General features: G+C 48.3%; 1 protein-coding gene across 4 annotated transcripts in view; it reads right to left on the bottom strand.

The window, feature by feature from the left end:
- The window catches only part of IKBKG (inhibitor of nuclear factor kappa B kinase regulatory subunit gamma), a 34,423-nt gene extending 12,538 nt beyond the window's left edge, over positions 1 to 21,885 (bottom strand). Inside the window, exons 1-10 of one of the 4 annotated variants that reach the window (XM_038748545.1) lie at positions 21,701 to 21,885; positions 15,078 to 15,240; positions 13,097 to 13,297; positions 9,531 to 9,742; positions 7,640 to 7,723; positions 7,070 to 7,261; positions 5,781 to 5,842; positions 2,704 to 2,763; positions 2,335 to 2,458; positions 1,114 to 1,232 (exon numbers count right to left, since the gene is read on the bottom strand). In XM_038748545.1, coding sequence (XP_038604473.1) covers positions 1,114 to 1,232; positions 2,335 to 2,458; positions 2,704 to 2,763; positions 5,781 to 5,842; positions 7,070 to 7,261; positions 7,640 to 7,723; positions 9,531 to 9,742; positions 13,097 to 13,280 — 1,037 coding nt within the window. In that variant the 5' untranslated portion in view covers positions 13,281 to 13,297; positions 15,078 to 15,240; positions 21,701 to 21,885. Of the gene's footprint in view, positions 1 to 1,113; positions 1,233 to 2,334; positions 2,459 to 2,703; positions 2,764 to 5,780; positions 5,843 to 7,069; positions 7,262 to 7,639; positions 7,724 to 9,530; positions 9,743 to 13,096; positions 13,298 to 13,578; positions 13,619 to 15,077; positions 15,241 to 21,700 lie in introns of those variants that run through there. The other 3 variants (XM_038748546.1, XM_038748548.1, XM_038748547.1) reach the window with 3 other exon arrangements.

Raw genomic sequence — 21,885 nt, 5'->3', positions numbered from 1 at the left:
GTCTGACCACCTCTTGGAGGCCAGCCTCCAAGCACAGATGGAGGCAAGCTCACATCTATCAAGTGATACTCTGTGTTTCCTTAAATACTCAGGATCCTGTGCTGGAGGGAAGGGAGGAAGTGAAAGCAGGTCACTTAAAAACTTAACTTGGGCAAAGTATTGCATACAGTTCCTTTCCAAACTGGCTCAGCTTCCTGAATGCTCATAAGTCCGCTTTCTGGCAAAGAGACGGGCAATGGCAGTTTCTCAACTAGCCAACATGTCTTTAACGCCTACTCTGGGCAGACCTCTACCGAACCAACTGTTGGTGGGAATTACACGAAAACGAGATCATACGGACCTCTTCCCAGAGAAGTTTGATATCCACTCTGTTTTCTAGCTGAAAAAAAAAACAAACTCATTCCCAGTAAGGAATAGAGGAGAAGGGGAAAACTTGGAGGGAATGTGAGGAAAAGTGATACTCTAATTTAAATCCCCTCCAAAATTACTTTTCCCAGGTGCCCTGCTCTGAATTCCGAGATCCCGAGCAATGACACTTGCCTGCTGGCTTTCCGGGAGACGAGTACAGAAAGGTGAGGCAGACTAGTTTATACAAGGCATGGTCTCTAGCACCCTAAGCAACTCAGAGGAAGCCGGTTTCTGTCCTCAAAGGATTTTCATTCCAACAGAAATACAGTAAATGAATACGGTACCCTTTTCTATTAGAACTTTTTTTTTTTTGAGACATCTACCTAATGGATTTTCCTGGAATCTCCAGGGGAACCAAGAAGAGGAATGTTCAGTTTTCACTCCTCTCCATTTATGCCTAAATATCCAACAGTACCGAGATTACAGAGCAAATGGGGGTAGAAACAGACCCACTCCCCAAGCCCAGATTTTTTTTTTAAATGAGGGCTACGTGCTACGCACCATACTAAGTGCTGGGGTAAATACAAGCTAATCAGGGTGGACAGAGTCCACGTCCCACATGGGGCTCACGGTCTTAATCTCCATTTTCCAGATGAGGTAACTGAGGGGCAGAAAAGTGAAGTGATTTGCCCAGGGCCGCTCAGCAGACATAGCGGAGCCGGGGTGAGAACCCGGGTCGTTTGATTGAATCCAGAGGGGCATCACCTGTCCTCGAGGCTCTGCTTCTCTTTATTTGCTACTTCCAGGCGACTCTGGCTCTCTTGCAGTTCCCCAAGCAGCGATGTCACCTGGGCTTTCACGGAGGCTTTATCCTCCGTCAGTTGCTGTAGAGAGAGAGGCACCCTGCAGGTCAGAATATTCCAATTTCTCTGGGCACTAATCTACAGCTTCCTGGGCGCCAACACCCTGAGGCAAAAAACCATGGAAAATGAGAACTGTGATTTTTATTAAGCGCTATGTGCCAACTGCTGTACTAAGCCATGGGGTAGATACAAGATCGTCGGGTTCCATGTGGGGCTCACAGTCTAAGTAGGAGGGAGGATGGGTATTGAATCCCCATTTGGCAGATGAAGCAAATAAGGCCTAGAGAATGTAAGTGACTTGCCCAAAGTCACCCGGCAGGCACGTGGAGGAGCTGGAATGAGAACCTAGGGCCCCTGACTCCCAGCCCATACCCTTTCCACTAAGCCAGGTTGCTTCTCAGCAAGGAAGCAGCGTGGCTCAGTAGAAAGAGCCCGGGCTTTGGAGTCAGAGGTCATGGGTTCAAATCTCAGCTCCGCCAATTGTCAGCTGTGTGACTTTGGGCCAGTCACTTCACTTCTCTGGGCCTCAGTTACCTCATCTGTAAAATGAGGTACAGCTTACAAGTCAGTTTACAGCTAAGGAGACTACTTCTGCCCTTAGCAGCCCAGGTGCCCCCAGCTGCTAATATTCCTGTGGCTGACTAGAACTCACAATCCTGAGGGGCAGCCGACAATACCCCAAAACACTAAACCTTGAGCCCAAATAAGAAAACTGAAGTTCTAAGTCCTTCTTCTTTTTCTGATGGAGAGAGAGAGAGAGCGTGAGAGAGAAACAACAGCCTCCTATGAATCAATCCATCGTATTTATTGAGCGCTTACTGTGTGTAGAGCACTGTACTAAGCGCTTGGGAAGTACAAGTTGGCGACATATAGAGACAGTCCCTACCCAACAGTGGGCTTATAGTCTAGAAGGGGCAGACAGAGAACAAAACCAAACATATTAACAAAATAAAATAAATAGAATAGATATGTACAAGTAAAATAGAGTAAAAAATATGTACAAACATATATACATATATACAGGTGCTGTGGGGAAGGGAAGGAGGTAAGACTCCCAGCCCTGTGCTCTATCCACTAGGCAACGCTGCTCCTCAATCAGTCAATCAAGTTTATCGAACTTTACCTCAACTTGCTTCTTCAACGCCTGCAACTGCTGTTCGGCTTTCCTCTCGCCCTCCTTCTCCCTTGCCAATAGCTGGGTCATTTCCCCCTGCAGAGACGCCAGCTGCTGCTTCAGAGATACGTTCCTGAAAAGGCAATGCCCAGACATTCTGGCTTTAGAAAGCGCCAACGACAAAGACCCCAGGTAGAGGTCTTACCCAGTTCCATCCTCTGCTACCCAAGAGCCACAAGAGACTTGGCAACTAAGACCAAGGCAAATGCCATCGTCTGATGAAGCCCCCTGCCCCTGGGCATTTTTTTCCAAGAGTAAACAGGACCCGCTCCCCTGCCGACCTCCCACCCCTTCAGGCGGTCCAGCCATCAAACCTACTCATCTTCCGTGTCTCTCAGCCTCTTCTTCAGCAATTCACCTGAATCCCCTGTCCTGGCACTAGGAGAGGAAAAAAGGAAAACAAAAGTAAGCCACCGGTGACTTTGCTCTTTTCTCACCTCCTCCAGGAGGCCTTCCCAGACTGAGCCCCTTCCTTCCTCTCCCCCTCGTCCCCCTCTCCATCCCCCCCACCTTACCTCCTTCCCTTCCCCACAGCGTCTGTATATATGTATATATGTTTGTACGTATTTATTACTCTATTTATTTATTTATTTTACTTGTACATATCTATTCTATTTATTTTATTTTGTTAGTATGTTTGGTTTTGGGGTTTTTTTCTCTGTCTCCCCCTTTTAGACTGTGAGCCCAATGTTGGGTAGGGACTGTCTCTATATGTTGCCAATTTGTACTTCCCAAGCGCTTAGTACAGTGCTCTGCACATAGCGCTCAATAAATATGATTGATTGATTGATTTGCTCTGGGGTTCTCTTGGGAGATTCTGGCTGGGCACCCCCAGTCCTGAATTCCCTCCAAAATCTGGGTCAGTCTCGTCAGCTCCAAAAAGCCCAAAGGCAACCAAACCGGCCCATCCGGGCATCCCAGCGCTTAGAACAGTGCTTTGCACATAGTAAGCACTTAACAAATACCATTATTATTATCTATCTCATCCAGCCCCCGCTCTGGCCAGCCAATTGAGCCCACCCTCAGTTCTCCTGTGGCAGGAGCGCAGGTGCTCCCGGGGTAGGGTCAACCCATTTGGCGCGGAATGGTCCGAAGGACAACGAGGGTTAAGAAGGCGATCCGAGTCAGGAAAAAGGGATTGGGCAGCTGAGTTAGGAACCACCTCCCACCAGCTTCCCCTTGTGGTGCTCATCACCGCTTCAGACAGCTGGACTGTTAGGACCAAAGATTTGAAGGTTCAGAAGCTTCCCTTGCTCCCCTAATATTTTGGCTCACTCCCCAGGTCTTACATAGCACTGAGAACTCTGGCCCAGAGCAGATGGTGCCCATTCACCGAGCCAAAGTGGGCGATGGCCTCCACACTTTTCTGAGCAAGACCTGAGCATTTCCTATCAAGGCTAAAAAGGCCCAAAAGGAAGCAGCATGCCCTAATGGCTACAGCACGGGCCTGGGACTCAGAACGACCCGGGTTCTAGTCCTGGCTCTGCCACTTGTCTCCTGGGTGACCTCGGGCCTCAATTATCTCATCTGTAAAATAGGGATTACAATAATAATAATAATAATGATGGTATTTGTTAAATGCTTACTATGTGCCAAGCACTGTTCTGAGCACTGGGGGAGATACAAGGTTATCAGGTTGTCCCAGGTGGGGCTCACAGTCTTAATCCCCATTTTACAGATGAGGGAACTGAGGCCCAGAGAAGTGAAGCGACTTGCCCTAAGTCACACAGCTGACAAGCGGCAGAGCCGGGATTAGAACCCATGACCTCTGACTCCCAAGCCTGGGCTCTTTCCACTAAGCCACTGTGAGCACCATGTGGGACAGGGATGTCCAACCTGATTACCATGTATTTACGCCAGCACTTAGAAGACTGCCTAGCACATAGTAAGTGCTTAACAAATACCCTAAAAAAAACCTGTCAATTGTAATTATTGAGCACTTACTGTGTGCACAGCACTGGACTTGGGAGAGTACAACATAACAGAGTTTGTGTTCCCTGCTCATGAGGGGCTTACAGTCTGGGGTGGGGGGATCAGACATTAAAATAAATGACAGCTATGAATAGATGCGTACATAAATACTGTGCAGTGGTGATGAGTTGGGTGAATAAAAGGTGCAAGTATAAAGATGACACAGAAGGGAGGAGTCAGGGAAATGAGGGCTTAGTCGGGGAAAGCCTCTTGGCCTCTGTGATTTTAATACGGCTTTGACAGTGCGGAGAGTAATTGTCTTTCGGATATGAAGGGGGAGGAAGTTCCAAACCAGAAGCAGGACTTGGGCGAAAGGTCGGTGGCGAGATAGACGAGACGGAGGTACAGTGTTTAGGCTGGCATTAGAAGAATGAAGTGTGCGGGCTGTTTTAGTAGGAGATCAGCAAGCTAAGATAAGGAGAGGGTAAGGCGACTGAGAGCGTTAGTGAAAGGTGAGGAATATCTGTTTGATGCGGCAGCTGATGGGCAACCAGTGGAGGTTCTTGAGGAGTGGAGAAACGTGGACCGGATGGTTTTGTAGAAAAATGAGCTGGACAGCAGAGTGAAGAAACAGTGGAGTGGGAAGAAACAGGAGGCGGGGAGGTCAGCAAGGACCCTGCGGCAGCAGTCAAAGCACGATAGGGTATTTGGATATTTGGATGTGGTAATAGTTTGTATGGAGAGGAAATGGCTGAACTAGGCACCCCCACCTATAAAGGGACAGATGAGTTCAGCTCCAGTTTTGCACCCTCTCACCTAAACCCTCACCTCTCAATCACTAATCAATAGTATTTACTAAAGCCGGTGGAAGAGTAAAACACTAGCTTCGCATTACTCCATGAAGGGGCTCTCCATGAGGGCGAGGGAGGCAGGCAGGCGGTGGTGATGATGGTGATGGTGGTGGAAGCAGGGGACAGGAGAGAACGACTTCCTCATCCTAAGGGAATGGGGTCTGGCAACTCTCCAGCTTGCCCTTGATCTTGCCCACCCTGCTTCCCCCTCCCCTGGTAGCACCACCAAGACTGTCTCTCTTGCCCGCCGGAAGGGCCTGTCCCCCAGGACCGGACCCTGGCCGAGCCCAACTCCATCCAGAACTTCTAGTTGCTGGGCCTTGCCCCTGCCAACGAAAGGCATCGTGGAGAGTTTCACGGACCAACAGCAGCTCTAAGGCTGGGTGTTGGATTGGGAGCCAGAGCTGCGGCGTTGTTGGAGGGGCTCCTGATCCCCACCAGCCCAGAGGCCCTCTCTGGGGACCCTCCTCATGACTGAGGGCTTAGAAAAGTGCTTAGACATAGCAAGCGCTTAACCCATGCAGTGCTTAATGCAAATAATAATAATAACGATAACACATGTCGGGGAAGGTAGGTGACAGCGAACAGTTCAGAGGAGAGAGATGATTTCTGCTTGGCCACATTGGTTCCTACCTGCCACCTGTGCCCTGCAAGGACTCTGTCTCCAAGAGCCTCTCTGGCAAAATTCCATTTTCCTGTAAACAGCAAGGAGCAAACCATGAGACACATAATGGGAACCACTCACCGGATGACCGACTGTGGGTTTTGCCTTCTGAGTCACCCTGACTTGCTCCCTTTATCCATCCCCCGCCCAGCCCCACGGCACTTATGTCCCTCTGTCACTTATTGGTTTATAGTCATATCTGTCTCCCCCTCTAGACCTTAAGCTCGTTGTGGACAGGGAACGTGTCTGTTATACTGTACTCTCCCCATTGCTTAGTACAGTGCTCTGCACACAGTAAGCGCTCAATAAATACGACTGACTGTCTCTGAGGGCAGTGAGACGTGCTGAAACCAAACAAGGCTCCTTTCCCCAAGTCCCCTTGGCGGGGGAATAGCTGATGTCACTACCAGGCATGCTCACTCAGAACAGATCCTTCAGCCAAACATCATTCATTCATTCATTCATTCAATCATCATCATCAATCGTATTTATTGAGCACTTACTATGTGCAGAGCACTGTACTAAGCGCTTATCATATTTACTGAGTGCTTGCTGTGCACAAAGCACTTTACTAAGTCCAATACAACAATAAACGGACACATTCCCTGCCCATAATGAAGCTTCCAATCTTCAGGGGGGAGACAGACATTTATATAAATACATCACAGATACGTAGAGAAGCAGCGTGGCTCAGTGGAAAGAGCCCGGGCTTTGGAGTCAGAGGTCACGGGTTCAAATCCCGGCCCGGCCAATTGTCAACTGTGTGACTTTGGGCAAGTCACTTAACTTCTCTGGGCCTCAGTTACCTCAACTGGAAAATGGGGATTAAGGCCATGAGCCGCCCCAGGGGACAACCTGATCACCTTGTAACCTCCCCAGTGCTTAGAACAGTGCTTTGCACATAGTAAGCGCTTAATAAATGCCATCATTATTATTATTACGTAGTGCTGTGGGGCTGGGAGGGGGGATGAATAAAGGGGGCGAGTCAGGGTGACACAGAAGGGAGTGGGAGAAGAGGAAAGGAGGGCTTGGTCAGGGAAGGCCTCTTGGAGAGGTGCTTTCAATAAGGCTCACCCTCTTTCCCTCTCTCTTTTTTCCCCCTCATCCACCTTCTGCCACCACCCCCTTTATAGTTTGGTTGTGCCCATCAGGCTACAGGAGAATGACTGACCATCCCCCTAGGTTCAGCTGCATGATGGAGGGAGGAAGCTGAGGGGGCCGTTGGACCTTCCAGGATCGGCCCCGGTTCCTTCGTTACCTTGACTTTGACACACGGCTCTTCGGGCTGCCTCGGAGGCACTTGCAACTTCAGTTCCTGGTTCTCGGTCAAGAGGGCCAGTTTCTCCATGAGAAGGCTCTGGTTAGTTTTTTGCAACTGCTGCAAATGGTTCTCCAGTTGTTCTTTTTGCTCCTTCAGAGCCTGGAGATGTTCAGTCTTCTCACCAGGCACCTGTGACCCCGCCAAGGGTGGGAGGGCGGGAGGGAGAGAGGAGACTGCTCAACCGGAGGCACCGGTTCTTCATGGGAAATGTAGTATTCGTTCATTCTTTCATTCAATCGCCTTTATTGAGCACTTAGTGCGTGCAGAGCACCGTATTAAGCGCTTGGGAGAGTACAAGATAACAATAATAGTGCTGGCAGTAGTAATAGTAGTACCCGCTCAGCGTACTGCTCTGTACTAAATGTTTGGGAATATCCAAGAGACATTCATTTCCTGCGCAGAAGGAGTGTGCTCTCCAATGGGAGAGGCGATTATCAAAATAATGACAGCTATGTCAATAATAAAATGGACCGATCCCATCCCTGCAAAGAAACAGTCCGAGCCTACCATGGCAAGATCAACCAGCTCATTGGTGAGTGTGACCGTTTCTGTGTCTTCAAAAACCGGTGCTTCCGTCCCTAGGGCAGCGAGCTGGAAAGAGGGAGACGGTAACAGGTTTAAGAAAGAGCCCCACGTTCTACACGAGGACGGGATTGCTTTGCATAGCTAAAGCCTCAGAGCCTTCTTCACTTCAAGGATCACTAACCCCAACTCCTTTCAGGTTTCCTCTGAGGACCGGATGTCCAGCATTTGAATAATATTGTTGCTGTTCCCTGAACCCTCTCCATTCCCCTCCCCACTCCGTTTTTAAACAGCGGAGTGCCAAAAATTGACGTAACGCTCTATTAAGGATCTGGGAAAGGCAGATCAGGGTGGAAGAATGATTTGTTCTTACTGATTCCAAATATTTTTTGAACTTTTAAAACAACAGCATTACATCGCTGCCTCCACTCTGACAACTAGATCTCTCTTCTGCGCTCTTTTAGACTGTGAGCCCACTGTTGGGTAGGGACTGTCTCTATATGTTGCCAATTTGTACTTCCCAAGCGCTTAGTACAGTGCTCTGCACACAGTAAGCCCTCAATAAATACGATTGATGATGATTCCCTGAATCTGGGTGGTTTTTCCTTAAGTGTGTCCTTGCCCTTACCAAAAATCATCCCGTCTTTGATGAGTCTTGATGATACAGTTCCTTTACACTTCCTATAATTACAATCCTGCATTTCAAAGAAAGCCTGCATTTCAAAGAAACCCTGCATTTCAAAGAAAAGCTCTGATATTTTGTATTGGCTTCAGATTCTCACGCCTACCCCAGTCTTTCCATGACTACCCTATACATCCTGGATGTCTCAAAATATACCTCTTCCTGCTTTCATTAGCCAGTGCTGAATCGCCGCCCATAATCTTTGATATAAATGTATCCTTCATAACAACTTTCGGGGCATTTGTTAAACACTTTCCATGTGCTGATCACAGTGCCAAGTGCTGGGGTGGATACACGATAAGAAGACTGGACATGGTCTCTGTCCCATACGAGCCTCTGAGAGTAAAAGACTGTGAAACTGACCTCTGGACCAGTAGGAAACCAAGGTTCCCTAACAAGCATTCCCCAACAAAGAGAAAAGAGGAGTTTCAACTTCAAAAGGGGGACGGGAAGAAGACTACAAAGGCCGGGGCTGCCAGCCATGATTTGAAAGGTATATATTTCTGATTTTCTGCAACACCTAAGCATGGAAATGACACTGCCTGACCAACCCAGGTACACACCTGACGCACCTGAAGATTTGTTTGTTTTGTTTTATGACATTTATTAAGCGCTTACTCTGTGTCAAACACTGTTCTCATCGCTCGGGTAGATTCAAGTCAATTAGGTTGGACGCCATCCCTGTGCCGCCTGGGGCTCACAGTCTAAGTAGGAGGGAGAAGAGGAGACCTGGGGCACAGAGGAGTGTAGTGACTTCCTCAAGATCACACAGCCAGCAACTGGCAGAGGTGGGATGAACAGATTCCCGAGCCAGTGCTCTTTCCACTGGGCTACGCTGCTTCTAGACGCTCTGCTGTAGAATTTCCCAACCTACAAATTCGACCCTCTTCTCTGCAGTACTCTGTACCTTACAAAAGGATGACCAGCAGGTACATTAAATTCTACATTTCCAAGTATCAGGCCAAGTGACGGCAGTGGGGTCCAGAAAGAACTCAATCCCTTCCTCACCAACCGCTGACCCAAGACCTGACAGGACTCCCAAAAGGTCTGGGATAAGGCCGAGGAAGAGTGGGAACCAAGTGGAGAGTCCGGCCCGCTGGGGAGGCCTCTCTGTTTGAGGAAGCCGTCCGGCCAGTGGGTCCGGGAGAGGCATCGGCTCCAGCCCCGACACGGCGGAGGATGTCTCCTCCTTACCTTCTGACATCGCTTCAGCTGCTCCACTTCTTGCAGTGCTCGCTCCCTCTGTCTCTTCAAGTCAATCTTTTCCAGGTTCAGCCGCTCCACCAGGTTCCGGGCCCCTTGAAATTTTCTCATTAGAAATTCCTTCTCCTCTTTATGGTTGGCTTGGAAGCTTAGGAACTCTTTGTACCACTCCCGGAGCAACTGGTTGCTCTGCCGGATGGCCTCTGACAACGAGAGACAGAGACGGAGAAAAGTTAACTGAACAACTGACGACTAACATCCTTCTGGTCTTGTTTCTGTCGATTCCATAGCCAGTCAGGGTGGATAAGACTTGCTGTTTCAGCACGGCAGGCCTCTGCTGGGCTTCTGAGTTCATGGCCTTGTCCCCCAAATTTCCACATGACTAGCTCTAGACTGTAAGCTCATCACAGGCAAGGAAGGTGTCCATTACCTAGTTACATTGTACTCTCCCAAGCGCTTAGTACATTCATTTATTCATTCAGTCGTATTTATTCAGTGCTTACCATGTGCAGAGCACTGTACTATGCGCTTGGAAAGTACAATTTGGCAAAAAATAGACACAATCCTGACCCAACAACGGGCTCACAGTCTAGAAGGGCTTACTATGTGTCGAGCACTGTTCTAAGCGCTGGGGTAGATACAAGGTAATCAGGTTGTCCCACGTGGGGCTCATGGTCTTAATCGCCATTTTACAGATGATGTAACTGAGGCACAGAGAAGGCACCTGAATCACAGGTCCTCTGATTCCGCCGTCTGTGCTCTTTCCACTAGACCACATTGCTTCCTTTTACTTTTATAATAATGGCATTTATTAAGCGCTTACTATGTGCAGAGCGCTGTTCTAAGCGCTGAGCACTTTATAGGTTCCCCTTTACTTATGATGATAATAATAATAATTGTGGCATTTGTTAAGCACTTACTACGTGTCAGGCACTGTACTAAGCACTGGGGTGGGTATGAGCAAATCAGGTTGGACACAGTCCCTGTCCCACGTGGGGCTCATAGTCTCAATCCCCATTTTACAGATGAGGCAACTGAAGCAATTTAAGATTATGCAACATGTCCTTTGTGAGTCCTTGCTCCTGAGCAGCAGCATGGCATAGTGGATAGAGCCCGGCCCTAGGAGTCAGAAGGTCACAGGTTCTGATCCCAACTCTGCCAGTCGTCTGCTGTGTGACGTTGGGCAAGTCACTTCACTTCTCTGGGCCTCAGTTACCTCATCTGTAAAATGGGGATTGACACTGGGAACCTCAACAGGGACTGTGCCCAATATGATTTGCTTGTATCCACCCCAGGGCTTAGTACAGTGCTTGCCACATAGTAAGCACTTAACAAATGCCAAAATTATGATGATGATGATCATCATCATCATCATCATCAATCGTATTTATTGAGCGCTTACTATGTGCAGAGCACTGTACTAAGCGCTTGGGAAGTACAAATTGGCAACATATAGAGACAGTCCCTACCCAACAGTGGGCTCGCAGTCTAAAAGGGGGAGACAGAGAACAAAACCAAACATACTAACAAAATAAAATAAATACAATAGGTCTGTACAAATAAAATAAATAAATAAATGCAATGGGTCTTCTACCAGCGGGTCCCCATCAATTCCCCTTAACATGGTTCGTTTTGAAAAAGAATCTCTACCTGATCAATAACCCATTCCTCCTCATGACCCAGGTGCCTCAACACTGCATGGTTCGCTGTGGGCAGGGAACGTGTCTACCAACACAAGTGCAAATATTGTACTTTCCCAAACACTTTGTGGAGCGCTCCGCACATAGCAAGTGCTCAATAAATACCACTGATTGACTGATTGATGTTGATCCCCTCTGGACTGTAAACTCCCCTGGAGACTGACTGACTGATGAGCTCTTTTCTCATCTCTCGTAAAACCTATCTTTCTCCTTCATTTACGCTGTGTACCGCTGTGTAGGACAGTGGGCAGGGATCGCGTCTACCAACTCGTATTGTACTTTCCCAAGTGCATAGTGGAGTGAAGTGATTTGCCCAAGATCACACAGCGGGCAAGTGGCGGGGCAGGGATCGGAACTCAGGGCCTCTGTCTCCCAGGCCCGGGCTCTTCCCTCTCGGTAGAGGAGGCAGGTCAGTCAGGAGGAGTGGTGAGAAGGCGGATGGATGAGGATTTTCTTTTTCTTGGGGGACGGAGCAAGGACTCCGTGAAGAACAAGTAAGAACAACAATTTATAATTTCAGTGTAAATTGAAGTCAACCCTGTCACCTGGGAACTGAAGCCAATGCCAGCTGAGGCCCCTGGGCTTGTTACAGACGGCTCAGGTGTACTTGGAGAGGGCAGTGGAAAGACTGATTTTTGACTTAAGTCTCTCTGCACGGGGCAAATCTTTTATTCGGCCCCAGTCGCCGAATGCAAAAAGAGCACGATGTGGGCATGGGATCCAATCTGGTGCCACTGCCCTCAAAAAGCAGTTGGGCTTTTCCAGCCATCAACCCTCTCTCCCCAGCTGGTGCCGTTGCCCGGTGGAGACCCTCTTGGCAGTGGCCGAACTCCGGGCAGTCTGGCAGGGGAGGCGAGGAGCAGTGATAATTATAATGATGGCATTTATTAAGCGCTTATTAGAGAAGCAGCGTGGCTCAGTGGAAAGAGCACGGGCTTTGGAGTAGAGGTCATGGGTTTGAATCCCGGCTCCGCCACATATCTGCTGTGTGACCTTGGGCAAGTCACTTAACTTCTCTGAGTCTCAGTTACCTCATCTGTAAAATGGGGATTAAGACTGTGAGCCCCACGTGGGACAACTTGATCACCTTGTATCCCCCCCCCCAACGCTTAGAACAGTGCTCTGCACATAGTAAGCGCTTAACAAATGCCATCATTATTATTATTACTATTATTCACTCCCAGGAAACAGCTGTCGAGGGGCAGATTTTCAGGCCCAACAAGATGCACACCAAGTACACCTTCTCCAGGCCACAAATTCATATTTGTGCCAACTAGAGCAAGTGGTTTTTGATTCATCTGAAACAAAAACCCACCTCACAAAGAACTCCCCTCTACCCTAGCTTCTGTTGAATCGTAAACAAGGCTGCTTCCTTCTGCACCCTTAAGAAATGGAAGCTCGCAATTTGTTCTCCCAATTGCATCTGTTTTGTTTTGTCCCATGCGTATTCTTTCACAAGGATGCATTCTGAAGATTTTGGGGATGAGGAAACTCAGAGGGATCATCTACCACTAGGTTGGGGTTTTCCACCGGGCTCCTAAGACTAGGTAAGCAGCATGGCCAAGAGGAAACCCCAAGGACCTGAGAGTCGGAGGACGTGGGTTCTAACTCCGGCTCCGCCACTTGCCACTTCGCTTTTCTGGGCCTCGGTTTCCTCAACTGTAAAATGGGGACAGTTCTGAAAAACTATAACCTATCCTCCCTCCTACTTAGACTGTGAGGCCCATGTGGAACAGAGGTTTTGTGCAACCTGGCATCTACTCCAGCACTTAGAAAAGTACCTGACACATAGTAAGCTCTTAACAGACACGACAATTATTATTACTTATTATCATTATTAGAATGAGGAATTCTCACCTCTCAGCTCCTGGTTCTCTACCAGGAACCGCTGTAAGGCCTCTTGAGGGCCCTGGTCTGCTGGCAGGTGCAGCATGGCTGACTTCCCCAGAGAAGAGTCTTCCCCGAGGGTCTCGAACTCACTCGCCGGCCCCCCGTTTGGCTGCACCATTTCACAGGCGTGATTCCTCTGATTCCCGTTCATCCAAGAAAGTCACAGACCTGGAAGAGAAAGTGCATAAATGTGTGTGTGTGTCAGGGGAGGACTTTCAGGTTTCCGATCGAACTGTTTCCACCTCCCCACTGCCCAAGGGTGAGAAAGCAGCAGTACCAAGGTGAACCCACAGCCTTCAAGGATGGCAGGGGCCTGTGCCCAGGAGAAAGAACACCATCCCCTTCCCTGCCGGACTCCCATCTGCCCCCCTTCCTCCAGCCAGGATGGGAAGCAGCGTTGGGAAAGCTGGGCCAGTCACCGGGGGACCCACCTCCTCTACCCACGATACCTTATACCCCGTGTTGTATTTAGTAAGCACTTAATAAATATCATTATTAAAGACGCAGCATGGCTCAGTGGAAACAGCCTGGGCTTTTGGAGTCAGAGGTCACGGGTTCAAATTCCGGCTCCGCCAATTGTCACTGTGTGACTTCGGTTAAGTCACTTCACTTCTCTGGGCTTCAGTTCCCTCACCTGTAAAATGGGGATTAAGACTGTGAGCCCCACGTGGGACAACCTGATCACCTTGCATCCCCCCAGTGCTTAGAACAGTGCTTTGCACATGGTAAGCGCTTAATACTATCATCATTATTATTGTCATCATCAAGTGCTAAAGCACCGCGCTGAGCACTGGGGTAGATGCAGAATAGCTAGATCGGACCCAGCAATCCCAGTCACAGAAAGCAGGTATCGTCTCACCATTTTTTTTTTATCGTCATCATCATCAATCGTATTTATTGAGCGCTTACTATGTGCAGAGCACTGGACTAAGCGCTTGGGAAGTACAAATTGGCAACATATAGAGACAGTCCCTACCCAACAGTGGGCTCACAGTCTAAAAGGGGGAGACAGAGAACAAAACCAAACATACTAACAAAATAAAATAAATAGAATAGATATGTATTTTTATGGTATTTGTTCAGTGTTTACTATGTGCCAGGCAATCAGGTTGAACACAGTCCCTGCCCCATATGGGGCTTATAGTCTTAATCTCCATTTTCCACTAGGCACGCTGCTTCTGAAGAGGAAACAGGTAGGTGAGGTTAAAGGACTTACTCAGGGTCACGTGAAAGGCCAGTGGTAGGGCAGGGATAAGAACCCAAGTCTCCTGACTCCCAATCCTATGCTCTTTCCACTGCCCTTCTCTTTTATGTTTTTCTGATTTAATTATTTCATTGAGAAGCAGTGTGGCCTCGTGGATAGAGTGCAGGCCCATGAGTCAGAAGAACCTGGATCCTGGCTCTGCCATTAGTCTGCTGTGTGACCTTGGGCAAGTCGCTTAACTTCTCTGGGCCCCCCCTTACCTCATCTGTAAAATGGGGATTAAGATTGTGAGCCCTAAGTAGGATGGGGACTGTGTCCAACCCAATTACCTTGCATCTACCCAGCACACAGTAAGTGCTTAACAAATACCTCACATTATCATTATTGTTGCTTCTGTGTCTTCAGTTCACCCCCATTCTCAGGTTGCGATCCTCCTGGGGGCTACGGATCGTACCTAGTTCTCACCCAAGTATTTTCCTTCCCAGCGCTCAGTCTAGGGCTCCGTATACTCTAGGCACTTTATAAATACTATTTCTACTAATAATTCTATAATTTCTTGGCATGACAGAACCAACTTTCCTAAAGCTGGCATCCCAGAATATGGTAAACATCACTAATCCAGATTTCCAAAGTAGTCCGGGGCTAAAACTGGCCAAGGCGATGTAAATCACAGTACTGAGCCACAGCCCTGATAAAATTCACTCAGCTATTTGACAGGTAGGAGTTGGGCAGGCTGGAACTCACCTTCTCCTTTGCAGAGGATGAACTAGAGATCCAGGCTTCTATCTTTCATGGTCCTGACTCTAGCCTGGTTGGCACGTTAAATCCACAGATGGGTCAGGTTGCCACCATTATCCACCGACACCCAGTGTCTAGACTGGATAATTTTCTTACCTGTTGGAAACAACTGTAATCATAAATCATATGAGGAAATTTGAGAGGCTAGCCAGTTTCCTTCCCATTCTCCCTATTCTGAGTTGGACTGGCAGACATTCTATTTCAAACAGATGGGTAAATCTGTCCTATTTTTAAAGACCTCCAGAGTTTCTAAACTCCGTTAGAGAAGCAACATGGCCTAATAATAATAATAATAATAATAATAATGGAATTTATTACGCGCTTCCTGTTTGCAAAGCACTGTTCTAAGCGCTGGGGAGGTTACAAGGTGATCAGGTTGTCCCACGGGGGGCTCACAGTCATAATCCCCATTTTACAGAAGAGGTAACTGAGGCACAGAGAAGTGAAGTGATTTGCCCAAAGTCACAGAGCTGACAAGTGGCAGAGCCGGGATTTGAACCCATGACCTCTGACTCCAAAGCCCATGTTCTTTCCACTGAGCCACGCTGCTTCTCTAATGGAAAGAGCCTGGAGTCAGAGGACCAGGGTTCTATGCCCATCTCCCCATTTGCCTGTTGAGTAAACGTGGGCAACTCATTTAACTTCTCTGGGCCTCAGTTTCCTCACCTATAAAATGGGGAGTAGATATCTGTTCTCCCTCCAACTTAAACTGTGAACCCCACGTGGGACAGGGACTTCAACTACCATCTCTATGTGGATGATTCCCAAATCTACATCTCCAGCCCTGATCTCTCTTCTACCCTACAGTCTCACATTTTCTCGCATTTCCTCCTGACTTTAGGACACCTCAACTTGGATTTCTCACCCACACCTCCAACTTAACGTGTCCAAAACGGAACTCTTCACCTTCCCACCCAAACAACGGCCTCCCTGTGACTTCATCACCGCTGTAGACAGCACCAATCATACTTATTGAGCGCTTACTCTGTGCAGAGTCCTGTACTAAGTAGCTGAGAGAGTACTATACAACACAGTTGACAGACACGTTCCCTGCTCACAAGGAACTTGGTTTATTGGGAGAGACAGACATTAATGTAAAAGCTCTTTGTGGGCGGTGGGCATATCTACCAACTCTGATCTATTGCACTCTACCAAGCACTTAGTTCAGTGCTCTGCACACAGTATGCACTCAATAAATACAATTGATTGAGTGTTCGATAAATAAATAAATTATGGACATGTACATGAGTGCTGAGGGGCGGAGGGTGAGGTGAATAAAGGGTATAAAACCAAGGGTGATGCAGAAAGGAGTGGGAGAAGAGGAAATGAGGGCTTAGTCAGGGAAGGTCTCTTGGAGGAGATTTGATTTGAATAAGGGACTGTCAGACATGTGGCAGGGCAAGGACTTGGGCGGCGAGATATATGAGATGAAGTTACAGCAAGTAGGTTGGTGTTAGAAGAGTGAAATGAACGTGCTGATCTGAAGTAGAAAATCATCAAGGTAAGATAGGATGGGGCAAGGTTATTGAGTGCTTTAAAGCCAAAGGTCGATGTGGAGGTAGATGGGAAGCCACTGGAGGTTCCTGAGTAGTGGAGAAACGGGGACGTAATGGTTTTGTAGAGAAATGATCCGGGAAGCAGTGATGTATGGACTGAAGTTGGGAGAGATGGGGCAGGGAGGGCAGCAAGGAGGCTGAAGCAATAATCAAGGTGAGATGGGAGAAGTGGTTGGATCAGCATGGTAGCAGTTTGGGTGGAGAGGAAAGGGCAGATTTTTGTAATGTTGTGAAGGTAGAACTAATAGGATTTGCTGACTGATTGAATATGTGGGTTGAATGAGAGAGATGAATAGAGGATAATGCCAAGATTAGGGGCTTGTGAGACAGGGAGAAAGATGGTGCTGTCTACAGTGATAGGAAAGTCACAGGGAGGGGAGTATTTGGGTGGGAAGTTGAGGAATTATGTTTTGGATATGTTAAGATTGAGGAGTCCATCCAAGTCAGGGTTCCTGAAGGCAGGAGGAAATGCAAGACCGTAGAGAAGGAAAGAGATCAGGGCTGGAGATGTAGATTTGGGAATCAACCAAATAGAGATGGTAGTTGAATCAATCAATCAATCGCATTTATTGACCGCTTACTATGTGCAGAGCACTGTACTAAGCGCTTGGGAAGTACAAGTCGGCAACACATAGAGACAGTCCCTACCCAACAGCAGGCTCACAGTCTAGAAAGCCACAGGAATGCCTAAGTTATCCAAGGGAAAGGGTGTAGTTGAGTAAAAGGGGACCCAGAACTGGACCCATAGTTAGGGGGTGAGAAACAGAGGAGGAACCTGCAAAAGAGACTAAGAAGGAGCAGCCAGAGAGTTAAGGGGACCAGAAAACGAAAATATCAGTGAGGCTGAGGTTGGATAACATTTCCAGAAGGGGCCAGTTGACAGTGACAAAAGAAGCTGAGAGAAGTCAAGAAGGATTAGGATAGAGTACAGGCTGTTGGATTAGGCAAAGATCAGTAGGACCACCATCCTCCCTGTTTCACAAGCCCATACCCTTGGCATTACCCTCAACTCATCTCTCCCATTCAATCCCCATATTCAATCTGTCGTCAAATCCAATCAATCAATCAATCGTATTTATTGAGCGCTTACTGTGTGCACAGCACTGTACTAAGCGCTTGGGAAGTCCAAGTTGGCAACATATAGAGACGGTCCCTACCCAGCAGTGGGCTCACAGTCTAGAAGGGGGAGACAGAGAACAAAACAAAACATATTAACAAAATAAAATGAATAGAATAGATATGTACAAATAAAATAGAGTAATATCAGTTCTACCTTCACAACATCACTAAAATCTGCCCTTTCCTCTCCCTCCAAACTGCTGCCACATTGATCCAAGCATTTATCCTATCCCACCTTGACTTCTGCTTCAGCCTCCTCTGCTGACCTCCCGGCCTCCCGTCTCTCCCTACTCCAGTCTCTACTTGACAGCTGCCCAGATTACTCTTCTACGTTTCCCCACTCTTCAAGAACCTCCAGTGGTTGCCCGGCCGCCTCCACATCAGACAGAACGCCCTCAGCATTGGCCGTAAAACCCTCAGTCACCTCATCATCATCATCAATCGTATTTCTTGAGCGCTTACTGGGTGCAGAGCACTGTACTAAGCGCTTGGGAAGTCCACGTTGGCAACATCTAGAGACAGTCCCTACCCAACAGTGGGCTCACAGTCTAAAAGGGGGAGAAAGAGAACAAAACCAAACATACTAACAAAATAAAATAAATAGAATAGATATGTACAAGTAAAACAAATAAATAAATAGAGTAATAAATATGTACAAAGCCCTCCGACCGGACTGCACCCATTTCCTCCAACTCAAAACGCTTCATTTCATTCCTCTACCACCAACGTACTCACTGTACCTCGATCTTGTCTATCTCGCCGCCAACCCCTTGCCCACGTCCTGCCTCTGATTTCGAACTCCCTCCCCGTTCATATCCGACAGCCCACCCCTCTCCCCACTTTCAAAGCTTTATTAAAATCTTCCAAGTTGCTTTCCCCAGCTAAACTCTCATTTCCCCTTCTCCTCCTCTCTTGCACTTAAGATTTGCACCCTTTGGTCACCCCGCCCTCAACCCCACAGCACGTATGAACATATGAGCAGCACACAGAGAAGCAGCGTGGCTCAGCGGAAAGAGCCCGGGCTTTGGAGTCATGAGGTCGTGGGTTCAAATCCCGCCTCTGCCACTTGTCAGCTGTGTGACTTTGGGCGAGTCACTTCACTTCTCTGGGCCTCAGTTCCCTCATCTGTACAATGGGGATGAAGACTGTGAGCCCCCCGTGGGACAACCTGATTACCTTGTATCTACCACGGCGCTTAGAACAGTGCTTTGCACATAGTAAGCGCTTAACAAATACCAACATTATTATTATTATTATTATTATTATTATTATATTATTAAGACTGTGAGCCCCACGTGGGACAACCCAATCACGCTGTGATCTTCCCAGCGCTTAGAACAGTGCTTTGCACATAGTAAGCGCTTAATAAATGCCATTAAAAAAACAAAAAAAAACGTTTCTGTCATGGATTTTAATGCCTGTCTCCTCCTCTGGACTTAAAGCTCTTTGTGGGCAGGGAGCAAATCTACCTATTCTCCTATTCAGTGCTCTGCATTCAGTAAGTGCTCAATAAATACCACTGATTGACTGAAGGACTGTGTCAGCCCTTGATTATCTTGTATCTATCACAGAAGCAGCACGGCCTAATGACAGAGGACATGGGTTCTAATCCTGGCTCCGCCACTTATCTGCTGTGTGACTTCTCTGTGCCTCAGTTACCTCATCTGCAAAATGGGGAGTAAGACCGTGAGCCCCATGTGGGACAACCTGATTACCTTACATCTACCCCAGCACTTAGAACAGTGCTTGGCACATAGTAAGCGCTTAATAAACACCATAATTATTACTAGTATTAGTATCCACCCCAGTGCTTAGTACAGTACCTGGCACATAGTAAGTGCTTAATCAATCAATCAGTCGTATTTATTGAGCGCTTACTGTGTGCAGAGCACTGTACTAAGCGCTTGGGAAGTACAAGTTGGCAACATATAGAGACAGTCCCTACCCAACAGTGGGCTCACAGTCTAAATACCATAATTTTTATTAGCAGTACTGGAATCCACCCCAGCGCTTAGTACAGTGCCTGGCACATAGTAAGTGCCTAGTAATAATAATAATGGCATTTGTTAAGTGCTTACTATAATAATAATAATGGTGTTTGTTAAGCGCTTACTACATGCAAAGCACTGTTCTAAGCGCTGGGGAGATTACAAGGTGATCAGTTTGTCCCACGTGGGGCTCACAGTCTTTTAATCCCCACTTTACAGATGAGGTAACTGGGGCACAGAGAAGTGAAGTGACTTGCCCAAAGTCACTCAGCTGACAAGTGGCAGAGCCGGGATTTGAACCCATGACCTCTGACTCCAAAGCCCGGGCTCTTTCCACTGAGCCATGCTGTGATGGTTACTATGTGGCAAGCACTGTTCAAAGCGCCGGGGGAGATGCAAAGTTGTCAGGTTGTCCCACATGGGGCTCACAGTCTTAATCCCCATTTGACAGATGAGGTCACTGAGGCCCAGAGAAGTGAAGTGACTTGCCCGAAGTCACACAGATGACAAAGTGGCAGAGCCGGCATTAGAACCCAAGACTTCTGACTCCCAAGCCCGGGCTCTGTCCTCTGAGCCACACTGAGCCCTCAAAGGAACTGGCCGGGGGTCGGGGCTGAGGGAACGGACCCTCAGGCGAGGAAACGGGGGTGTGGGGGAGACGACCCCCGGGATGGAGGCCAACAGGCGGGGCCCGCAGCGTGGCTCAGTGGCAAGAGCTCGGACTGAGGAGTTGGAGGTTGTGGGTTCTAATCCCGACTCCGCCACTTGTCACCTGGGTGACTTTAGGCCCAGTGGCAAGAGCCCGGGCTTTGGAGTCAGAGGTCACGGGTTCAAATCCCGGCTCCTCCACTTGTCAGCTGGGTGACTTTGGGCAAGTCACTTCTCCGCGCCTCAGTTCCCTCATCTGGAAATGGGCACTGTAGTAAGCACTTGGGAGAGTACAAGGTGGTTTAGAACTCCAGGAATCTGTTGCCACCGTCATCGTATTTATTGAGCACATACGGGGTGCAGGGGACTGTATTAAACGCTTGGGAGTATGCAGTATAACAATTCTTGTTTTGTTGTCTGTCTCCCTCTTCCAGACTGTGAGCCCGTGGTTGGGTGGGGACCGTCTCTATGTGTTGCCAACTTGTCCTTCCCAAGCGCTTAGTCCAGTGCTCTGCACACAGTAGGCGCTCAATAAATACGACTGAATGAATGGATGAATGATGAAGCCTGCGGGCCCCCTGTGGGAAGACCTCATCACCAGCGCTTAGAACAGTACTTTGCACACAGTAAGCGCTTAATAAATGCCATCATTGTTATTATCACCTTGTATCCTTCCCGGCGCTTAGAACAGTGCTTTGCACACAGTAAGCACTTAATAAATGCCATCATTATTATTATCACCCTGTATCCTTCCCGGCACTTAGAACAGTGCTTTGCACACAGTAAGCACTTAATAAACGCCATGATTATTATCATCACCTTGTATCCTTCCCGGCGCTTAGAACAGTGCTTTGCACGCAGTAAGCACTTAATAAATGCCATGATTATTATCATCACCTTGTATCCTTCCCGGCGCTTAGAACAGTGCTTTGCACGCAGTAAGCACTTAATAAATGCCATCATTATTATTATCACCTTGCATCCTTCCCGGCGCTTAGAACAGCGCTTTGCACGTAGTAAGCGCTTAATAAATGCCATCTATTTTTTTCCTCCGGGCCTCAATTCCCTCATCTGTCAAATGGGAGGTGGGGACTGTGAGCCCCACGTAGGCCAACCTGATGCCCTTGTATCGACCCCAGCGCTTAGAACAGTGTTAGGCACGTAGGAAGCGCTTCACAAATACGATGATGATGATGATGATGAGGAGGAGGAGGAGGAGGAGGAGGAGGAGGAGGAGGAGGAGGAGGAGGGAGATTACCTGCGGCCTGCCCCGCGCCGCCGCTCGCCTTCGGTTTCGATTTCCCTTCGCTGCGGCCCCGCGGGGAGCTGGAGGAGGAGGAGGAGGAGGAAGAGGAGGAAGAGGAGGAGGAGGAGGGGGCCGCCCTGGGCTGAGCTGAGCCGGGCCCCCCGCCGCCCGCCGTCCGAGGGGCCTCGGGGGCAGCC

The sequence above is a fragment of the Tachyglossus aculeatus genome, chromosome 6 (assembly GCF_015852505.1).
Source record: "Tachyglossus aculeatus isolate mTacAcu1 chromosome 6, mTacAcu1.pri, whole genome shotgun sequence".
In the NCBI taxonomy this organism is placed as follows: Eukaryota; Metazoa; Chordata; class Mammalia; order Monotremata; family Tachyglossidae; genus Tachyglossus; species Tachyglossus aculeatus.
The sequence above is the reverse complement of the archived record's forward strand: the minus strand, read 5'-3'. Positions and strand labels throughout refer to the sequence as shown.